General features: G+C 44.7%; 1 protein-coding gene across 5 annotated transcripts in view; it reads right to left on the bottom strand.

Annotated features, from left to right (window-relative positions):
* Positions 1–10,610, bottom strand: part of LOC134492100 (zinc finger protein 271-like) — a 226,221-nt gene that overhangs the window by 60,184 nt on the left and 155,427 nt on the right. The window contains exon 1 of one of the 5 annotated variants that reach the window (XM_063296257.1): positions 3,347–5,366. The exons of 3 other annotated variants lie outside the window; for them this stretch is intronic. In XM_063296257.1, the coding sequence (XP_063152327.1) occupies positions 3,347–4,761 (1,415 nt within the window). In that variant the 5' untranslated portion in view covers positions 4,762–5,366. Of the gene's footprint in view, positions 1–3,329; positions 5,367–10,610 lie in introns of those variants that run through there. One more of the 5 variants, XM_063296259.1, reaches the window with a different exon arrangement.

Genomic DNA, 10,610 nt, shown 5'->3' on the forward strand with positions numbered 1-10,610 from the left:
GAGCATAGGATTGCTAGAGAGGATGCCGGAGGAGAGAAGGAGGGCAGAGGCGCTTCCTCTTCCGGCCCCCCCCTAGGGGGAGAGCGGCGCAGAGGAGCGCTCTGTGGTCTTCCCGGGGTTGGTCGGAGCAGCCGCCGCCGGAAGGTGAGCGGAGGACAGGCGGGAGGAGAGGCAGGAGCGAGCGGGGCTGCCTGGTTTCCTCCGCGGGGGAGAATCGGGTGAACAACTCCGCTGGAAAATGCCAACTTCGTGTGTTTCTGTGATTCTCTCTGTGTGCACGTGTTTGTATGTATACAGACCACTCCTCCCACATATGCACCGTTATAGATTCTCCTGCCACTTGGACTTTTTTACTTTTTACTCCCATTTATATTTATTGATTAGAATAATTTTATATTTGTATATTTTATTTTATTGTATGGCTGTTGTTTTAATTGATCATTGTAAACCACCCAGAGCCCTCTGATGGGGACATATTGAATAAATAAAATAAAGCCCCCCTTTCCCAACCAGGATCAGCAATGAGGGGAAAAAAACCTCGCATGGGAACACTTTCTCTATCATTAATTGCACTAATTTGCAGAGATTTCAGGTGGGGAGGGATCGCAAAAGTCAAGAGGAGGCCACAAGGCGCAGTATTAATGTCGGTTTGAGTGGCAGCAACGCATTTAGCGCTGAGGGAGGTTTCAACAGCCATAGGTTATCTTCCTCTCTGCCCGCATTGGCACCTCTCTCTGGTCACCAATCCGCTCTGCACTGATGCTCCCTGCTGCTTATAGGGTCGCGAATACAAGCTTTGGGAGAGGGTGCCCTCAGGATTTCTGGTGAATGTGGAAGCTGGCTCATAACTTTGCCACTCTACCGCTGCAAAATATAGATTTAAAGGAATAAAAACCCCTAAGTCTCTCCTGGTTTCTAGCCTGGGGCCTGAACCACACCACCAGACAGGCTCTTCGTATACCAGAGATGTCCCACAAAATCTACGCATTCGGCTATTCCTGCTGCTCTGACAGCAACTTCAAGGCTGCAGCCTTTTGGGATTTAGTAGGTCTGCCCTACTCTTCAGATGACAGATCTTTCTTGTCTTTAGATCCCAGCTTGACACTTTTATGCTGGGGAAATGGAGTGTTCCTCTGATTGGGGACTTGCGTCTTCTGGCCTGTCTCTGGGTACCAGCTCCTCTGGCTTTGACTTTAACAGTAATGTATTGTTAGGTTTTGTGGGGTCTAATTTATCTACTCTTTTTATTCTAAAGGGGTTACTTGCTGGGTATTGCACTATTGCCAGTTTCAGTTTTAACGGGTCTACTTTGTATCTTTGCATATTCAAATTCAATTAATATTCCTTTCTTTCTGTTCCACGCTTAATTCTTAAGCATGAGATAAATTATTGTTAACGTTATCCTCAGACTCATACCCACTGCCCCACTTTTTGCCTTCTGGGGGTTTGGGTGTACGCATGAGACATCTCCCAAAAGAAAAAATATGCAGTCTTTGCAGGATGGTAATCAAAAGAAACAGACGATCTGCCATAAACCCAGGCAGCCATGGCCTCTTCCAAGTCATTCCATTCCCTCTGTCCTATTCCCCGAAGACATCAGTATTCTGTGGCCACTAAGTATACTTTGTCCTCACTGGGGTGGATCCTAAATTCTGTTTAAGAATGAAAGATTTTGCATTATCGCACGGCCCCCTCAAAGATCCAGAGGGTTTTGAACCATTTCAAGCATTTTCAGCTCCTACACATAATAAAATAGGACGTTATAACAGGTGTGCACAAAAATACGGCACCAAAAAAGGTGGGAAAAGGAGGAAGGAAAAGAGAATTAAACGTAATTTGTATATCTTAAAGTTTAACAACCCTGCAGAGGTTTACATTTGAAGCCCCTCGGAGTTTGAGGCTCCGGCCAAAAGAGCCTCTGGCTTCCTCCCCACCGCTGCCTGGTCCTGGCTGGTGAGTGTCCTGCTGCAAAGGGATCATATGCAAAGTGATCTACTAGGAAAAAGAAAGGATTATAACCTGATCTCTGAATTGGTTCCTGAAATGAAGAAACCAGGAATACTCTGGAGTCTTCCGAACTCAGCAAAATTAAAATCATTCATCTGCATAGGTAAATGCCACTTTGCTGCTCCAAATAATTTTCCCCTCTTTACTTGTAGGGATTTTTGGGGAAAACTTAAAAAGAAGCCCTGAGAGAGGAGTGAAAGAAATGGAAACATGTCCCATGTCTCGGGAAGGGAGCTTTGCCTTACCTGGGCCCCACGGTCACAGCAGTGCTGACACTACCCAGTTTCTTTCCTTCTCAAAAGCTATCAATGGTTCTTGCACAATGCATTTTTAGACATAAAATATTTTCCACTGTGCAATTTTTTTCTCCCATCTCCACCAAAGGGGATGCAACAACGATGTCCCACCCACCAGCCATCAAAGGCTAATAAGCAGGCAACTCCAAGCATATTTGAGGAGCCGCAATCTAACTGAAACCTGAGTGTGCCTATATTTTTTGTATTATATCTTTTAGGACCTGCAGCCACTTACTGGGGACTCCCAGAAACACTGACAATGACTCCCAGATATTTTCTGCAAAGGGTATGCTGGCTGGGAATTTCTGGGGCTTGGAATCTGGAGGAAACCCCGGTTGAAGAAGGGTGAAATTCTGCATGTCACATTTCTAGGATCTATGATGATCAATATGCAAACACCACCTCCAAAAATCCTTTTTGCAGCAATTGCAATATTTCTGCAAAAGTACATTTCCAGAAACTTCTGCTGATAGCCAGGTACATGTAGTTAACCTTTCTCAAACTAACATTTTCCATTTTTTTCTCTGCTCACTCATGTCTAATACTGATACATATTTTACTAAAAGGAGTCAGGCCAGAAATTAAATACTTAATTTTTCAGCTGGATGACCAATGGTAGATGAGAAGTGAAATTCAAACTTCTCTACACTCAGCATCTTCTGCCTCCTGTGCATTTTCTTGTGTCTGCTAAAGTAGGAATTGTTTGTGAAGCACTGTCCACAGTCTCGGCATCTGAATGGTTTCTCTCCCATGTGTAAACCTACATATTTTCCGTGTTTTTCTCTCCTCCCTCACCTCTAATACTGAGACATGTTTAACTAAAGAGAATCAGGCCAGAAATTAAATACTTAAGTTTTCAGATGGATGTCCAATCGGAGATGAGAAGTTAAATTCAAGCCTTCTCTACACTCAGCACCTTCTGCCTCATGTGCATTTTCTTGTGTCTGCTAAGGGAGGCACTTTGACTAAAGCACTGTCCGCAGTCTGGGCATTTGAATGGTTTCTCCCCTGTGTGTAAACCTACATGATTTATAAGGATAGACCTAGTACTGAAACTTTTCCCACAATCCGGACACTCATACGGTTTCTCTCCTGTGTGAGTCCTCTGGTGCATCACCAGGCTGGATTTCCGACTGAAACTTTTCCCGCAATCAAGACACTGATACGGTTTCTCTCCTGTGTGGGTCCTCTGGTGTTTCACCAGTCTGGAATTCGAAATGAAACCTTCCCCACAATCCGGACACTCATACGGTTTCTCCCCTGTGTGAGTCCTGTGGTGTTTCAGCAGGTGGGAATTCACACGGAAACTTTTCCCACAATCCGGATACTCATACGGTTTCTCTCCTGTGTGAGTCCCCTGGTGTTTCACCATTTCGGATTTCCAGTTGAAACTTTTCCCACAATCCAGACACTCATACGGTTTCACTCCTGTGTGAGTCCTCTGGTGTATCACCAGGTGGGAATTCACACTGAAAGTTTTCCCACATTCCGGACACTCATATGGTTTCTCTCCTGTGTGAGTCCTCTGGTGTCTCACTAGGTTAGAATTCCAACTGAAACTCTTCCCACATTCTGGACACTTATACGGTTTCTCTCCTGTGTGAGTCCCCTGGTGTTTCACCATTTCGGATTTACGACTGAAACTTTTCCCACAATCCGGACACTCATACGGTTTCTCTCCTGTGTGAGTCCTCTGGTGGTTCACCAAGTCGGACTTCCAAATGAAATCTTTCCCACAATCTGGACACTGATATGGTTTCTCTCCTGTGTGAGTACTCTGGTGCATCACCAGATGGTAATTGCGACTGAAATCTTTCCCACAATCCGGACACTCATATGGTTTCACTTTTGTGTGAGTCCTCTGGTGTCTCACCAGGTTGGACTTCACACGGAAACTTTTCCCACAATCCAGACACACAAACGGTTTCTCTCCTGTGTGAGTCCTCTGGTGGTTCACCATTTCAGATTTCCGACTTAAACGTTTCCCACAATCTGGACACTCATACAGTTTCCCTCCTGTGTGAGTCCTCTGGTGTCTCACCAGGTTGTACTTCCAACTGAAACTTTTCCCACAGTCCAGACACTCATACTGTTTCCCTCCAGTGTGAGTTCTCTGGTGTAACACCAGGCTGTACTTCCAACTGAAACTTTTCCCACAATCACGACACTCATACGGTTTCTCTCCTGTGTGAATCCTCTGGTGTTTCACAAGGTGGGAATTCTGACTGAAACTTTTCCCACAATCCACACACTCATACGGTTTTTCTCCTGTGTGTATCCTCTGGTGTATCACCAGGTCAGAATTCTGACTGAAACTTTTCCCACAATCCGGACACTCATGCCGCTTCTCCCTGGTGTGAGTCCTATTATGATTCACAAGAGTGGCATGCTTGCTAAAGCTTTTGCTGCTTCGGGGACACTGGTAGGCCTCCTCGCCAGTGTGGTCCCTCTCTTGCATAATCAGCTGTGATCTCTGATCTGTGCTTTTCCCAAAATTTACACCTCTGTGGGGCTTTTCCACCACTGATATTCTTGGATTCTCGAGGAGATCAAAACTATTTCTGATCTGTTGTCTGGTGCTGCTTTGATTCAAGCAACTCTTTCCTTCCTCACAGGATGAGGATTGTGTTACTTTCTGCCCTACGTGGCTATCCAAGTGACCTCTTCCTCCCCACTGACTTCCAGGTATCTCTCTCCTTGTCTGAATTTGGAAATTATCCCCCTTGATCTTTTCATGGAATATTTGAGTTTCACCTACTCAATTTTTTCCAGCACAAAACTCTCTACCTATTTTTCTCTCCCTTGTCTGTCACTTGCTAGGGAAGAAGTCTTCTGGGGTTCTCTGGAGAAAGTGGAAAAGATTGCTGGCTTGGTTTGCTTTCTTTCTTAATGCTGCTTGTGATTCTCAGTTGTCCAGAAGGCTCTGATTGGCATCCTTTTTGTCTATAAGATTCAAACACAAGTGTTAGTTTAATTATTATCTATAAAATGGCTGCACAACATGTGCAAACAACAACAAAAAGCATACATTACAATGAAAAAGGAAAAGTGCCAAAAGGCTAGATTTACCTCGAACATTCATTATGAACCATTTGACACACAGAAGACTAGCAAGATCCAAGTGCAAACCCTGAAATTCACTTGCTGGCTTGGGTCTATCACAGATTCTTAGCACTGCAAAGGGTTATCATCAAGGATATCTGGAAATGCTGGGGATGGATCACACACACACACACACACACACACACACACACGGCGATGGATCACACACACACACACAAAGAGAGAGAGAGAGAGAAATATAGAAACAGACGAAGTTGGCATTTTCTGGCAGTTGCTCATCTGATTCTCCCCCGCGGAGGAAACGAGGCAGCCCCGCTCGCTCCCGGCCTCTCCTACCACCCGTCCTCCGCTCACCTTCCGGCCGCTGCTGCTCCGACCAGCCCCGGGAAGACCACAGAGCGCTCCTCCGCGCCGCTCTCCGCCCAGGAGGGAGCCGGAACAGGAAGTTCCTCTGTCCTCCTCCTCTCCTCCGACATCCACTCTAGCAATACTCTATTGTTTCAGCTCCTTTCAGCTCCCCTGCTCCCCCTCCCGTCGGATGTCGGACCTCAGCAACCACTGACCCCGCTACTGGATTGACAGCTTTCTCGGCGCGGGTCTCGCGTTTCCAGAGCGCCACCTGGCGACCTTGAGGCTGAAAAGCACACTCGTCCGATCTCTACCGTAAGGCGTTGGCGAGATTTTTGCACTGATTCTGTGCCATCAAGTCCTTTTCGACTCCCATCGACTCCCAGCGGCCACATCGATGGATTCTCCCCATGAAGTTCTATCCCTACCCTATTCTTTCGGGTCTCCCAAGGGTGCCCTCATCGCCACTGCAACTGAACAAAAATGTTATTTGCAAAAGCAGGAAGTAAACCAAGGGAAAGCATCCTGGGGGGAAATGGTGTGCAGACAGGCAAACGACAAAGCACACCTCCCTTACATTGCGGAGCCTAAATCTTGCTACAGGGCAATATTGCTCTGAGGAGCCTTCCCCATTCCCAGAGGAGAAGAGAGTGCTTGTTATGCAGAGTGAGTTGTCTTAGCAAAATTCTATCAGCCTATGTCCTGCTTCGTTTTGTTCACCAGGCCATTCTTACCTGTAATTCCAGGTGTCATTTGACTGCCCACCTTAGCATTCCAGTCTCCCGTGACGAAAATAACATCTCTTTTAGGCGTGTTGTCCAGTAGGTGCTGCAGATCCTCATAGAACTGCTCTACTTCAGCTTCTTCAGCATCTGTGGTTGGGGCGTATATTTGGATCACTGTGATGTTAGATGGCTTGCCCTGAATTCGAATTGAGATCATTCTATCGTTTTTTGGATTGTATCCAAGCACTGCTTTAGCCACTTTACTATTAATTATGAAGGCTACTCCATTTCTTCTGTGGTCCTCTTGTCCACAGTAGTAGATCTGGTGGTCATTTGATGTGAAGTGGCCCATTCCAGTCCATTTCCGTTCACTGATGCCCAGAATGTCTATCTTTAATCTTGACATCTCACCAATAACCACATCCAATTTGCCCTGGCTCATAGATCTTACATTCCAGGTTCCAATGGTGTGTTGATCCTTAGAACATCGAATTCGCCATTCACCACCAGCACCGTCCGCTGCTAGCCGTCCTTTCGGCTTTGAGCTAGCTGCGTCATCACGTCTGGGGCTAGTTGAGCTCATCCTCTGTTCCTCCCCAGTAGCATTTTGACCATCTTCCGACCTGGGGGTCTCATCTTCCGATGGTATACCGACATATCTCTGGTTGTACTGATCCATTTAGTTTTCACGGCAAGAATACTGGGGTGGGTTGCCATTACCTTCCCCAGGGATCGCATTTAGTCTGACCTCTCTGTCATGACCTTCCCGTCTTGGGTGGCCTTTCACGGTTTAGCTCATGGCATCATTGAGGTGCTCAAGCTCCAGCATCATGAGAAGGTGACGATCCTTTGCTGAAGTTTTTCTAATTAGAAATTTTTAATGTAATAAATATACAAAAAAAAAAAGCAAAGATAGAAAATAGGAGACCGAGAAGCTTGAAAGAAACTGAAAAAAACCCCATACAATGGTGCCTTCCACCCATCTTTCTATCTTCTTTTGATTAAACTTTATTAAAATTTTAAGGTAAAAAGATAAAAACTAGCAAGAAATGAAAAAAGTAAAGGAAGAAAGCAAAGTGGAAAAAAGAACATAGTCAAAAGTGCAGAAAAAGAAAAGAAAATGCAGAAAAAGAATGACTTCGGACTTTCTGTGCTACAGATATAAGTATTCATTTCCATTGAACTCTTACTTTACGTTTACAACAGCTTTCATTAATTCTCTTGTCCATTGTTATTTCTGATGATCAGATCCAGATATCATGATTTCATTTTTTCTATTTCACGCAAAAAGTCCAAAAGTGGTTTCTAGGTAACATTAATAAACTTTTACGGAACAGTTTTGCATTAAAACCAGTCGATCCAAACTCTGATTTAGGCTTCCGACGGATCCCCTCCACGTTTGTGACCTGGGGAAAGTGGACCTCTGCCCTCCCCTTTTTTAAAAAAGCCCAGTCAAAATAGCATCCTCCATCTGCAACAATCTTGGGTGGCACCATTCAGATTCCATCAAAGCATTACCTTCATTCAAAGGCAATTTGCTTCAGGCCCACTATATGGTTTGTCGAAGTTGTGTAGGGCTTGGAATTGTCTGGCTGTAAGCTTGACAAAGACAGGCAATAGGGTGTGGTGGTTAAGACACCAGGCCAGAAGCCGGGAGACCCTGAGTCCCAGTCCTGCCTTGGGCAGGAAGCCAGCTGGGTGAGCTTGGGCCAGTCCCTCTCTCTAGCTTGCAACAAGCAAAGTCAATGGGCAACCCAGCAGGAAGGCTCAAGTTGCGCTCATGTAATGTCACGCTTAGCAAACGTGGGTGACCTCATGCTTAACGGCTGCAACTGGAACTGACGTCATAAGTCACTGCAGTCATAAGTCACTGCAGTCACATGACATTTCACTTTACAACTGTGTCACTTACCGACAGAGTTGCCGGTTCCCATTGTGGTTGGTAACTGAGGACTACCTGCACTGCGTTTGAGATATAGTACTGACTGCAGGTTATTAAAAAGCTTCCTGTAATAAACTGTTCTGTTAGTAAAGGGGGTGTAACGGCCTTTGCTAGGAGGTAGTAACCTCTCCGAGGTAGTAAGAATTGTTGCATTGCCCTGCCTGGGTGCTGTTCCTGTCCAGTAATGTTTCTAAAGGTACCCTGGTTGATGAGGACCATTAGTTGCATCGTGATAGGCTCTAATGCCCCCCAAACTGGACAGGTTGTGTGTTGTCATCTCCAGATCAAAAGTTTCCATTCATTCGCTTTGTGTTTGTTTCTCTTCCGGATTTCTTTTTGATTCATGCATAATGCCTTTTTTTCATTCATCACTAACATTACTGTGAAAAAGAGAGAGAGAAGGATCAACCCTACTTGCTTGTTACTGAGCTGCAATTCGAAATTGAGTCTTCCCAATGTAAGTCAAACATGGTGCTTACCAAATGAGACTGTGCTGGATCTCTGCTTTGCATGATGAATGTTTTTCAGTGCATGGAGGAAAAAGATCTCTCTGGCTTTCCAAGGAGATAAAGGGAGTTCCTGTGATTTATGCAAAAAGATAAAAGGATTTCAGGTCAAGGGACGGGCCTGGGAGCACTAACAACTGTGTGCAGTGCACTTTGAGGAAACAGAGACTGGTGTGGGCACAATAGCCGGGTTGGCTGGGCTCCAAACAGGCTGGAGTTGTTGGGATAGAATGTTGCATGGCGTGTTTCTGTTTAGAATTCCATCCAGCCATCCCTGCTTCTTCTGGTCCTTCCGTTCCATTCTCCCCTTTCCAATTTTCAGTATTCCTCCAGCAGTCCGAATCCCACGTCTGTCCCCAGGCACCAAATTGCTCTGCGTCTGTCGCCTTCCCTTTTATAGCTTTCACTTTCCGTAAAGATTTCTTTCAGCCTTTTAACTTCAGACCCTCCTAACCCCACTCCTACAGATGGAGGATGCTATTTTGACTGGGCTTTTTAAAAAAAGGTGAGGGCAGAGGTCCACTTTCCCCAGGTTACAAATGTGGGGGGGGGCCTGTCGGAAGCCTAAATCAGAGTTTGGATCAACTATTTTTAATGCAAAACTGTTCTGTAAAAGTTTAATGCCAAGAGTTTTCCCTGCACAAGCTCCCAATTATCAAGGTACTGGTTTAAAAACAAAGAAAAATCATTCCTTGGAATAGGATACAGTGAAAAAAAAAGTTAACTTTCAAATTAACATTTTGCCACTTTGGTTGTCCAGTTTCTTTTGGGACTGATGGACAAAGAGTTAGAAAGAACTCATGGTAGTTGGCAACAGCAGTGAGGCTCTTATATGCCCAAAGGTGGAAAGACTGAACATGACCTACAATGTTAGGATGGTTGGTGAAGTAGATGGAGTTGGCTGAGAGGGAGAAATTGACAGCTTTGGTTAGAGAAAAGACATTGACTAATTTTAATGCGACCTGGAAACCCCTTTTGTGTGAAACAGAAGAAAATGAAATCATGATATCTGGATCTGATCATCAGAAATAACAGTGGACAAGAGAATTAATGAAAGCTGTTGTAAACGTAAAGTAAGAGTTTAATGGAAATGAATACTTATATCTGTAGCAAAGAAAGTCAGAAGTCATTTTTTTCTGCATTTTTTCTTTTTTCTGCACTTTTGACCATGTTCTTTTTCCTACTTCACTTTCCTACTTTACTTTTTTCATTTCTTGCTAGCTTTTATCTTTTTACCTTAAAATTTAATAAAGTTTAATTAAAAGAGGATAGAAAGACAGGTGGAAGGCACCATTGTATGGGGTTTTTTTCAGTTTCTTTCAAGTTTCTCTGTCTCCTATTTTCTATCTTTGGTTTTGTTTTGTATATTGTATTACATTAAAATTTCTAATTAAAAAAAGGAATGTGTGTCAGACAAAGAGTATGGCGACTTTTCTACTCTTCTGCGTGTACATGCATAGTACCACCCTTTTTACAATCCTTTGAGATGTTTCTTTGGAATGTTTATCAGTTTCTTTTACCACATAGAGACAGTCCCCCCTCTTCCTAAGCCCCACTTTTGTAGGCCCTCCCCTGTACGTGTCGCTCTTCCTTTGACCTAACGGAGACTACCAGGCAAGCGAATTTACAGGCGCACATGGCATTGAGCCTTTAGCAGATTTAGAATCTCCTCCTGCAGGAACAAAGCCGGCTTGCTGGGAACACCGGCTCCAAGACCCTGGGC

The sequence above is a fragment of the Candoia aspera genome, chromosome 2 (assembly GCF_035149785.1).
Source record: "Candoia aspera isolate rCanAsp1 chromosome 2, rCanAsp1.hap2, whole genome shotgun sequence".
Lineage (NCBI taxonomy): Eukaryota > Metazoa > Chordata > Lepidosauria > Squamata > Boidae > Candoia > Candoia aspera.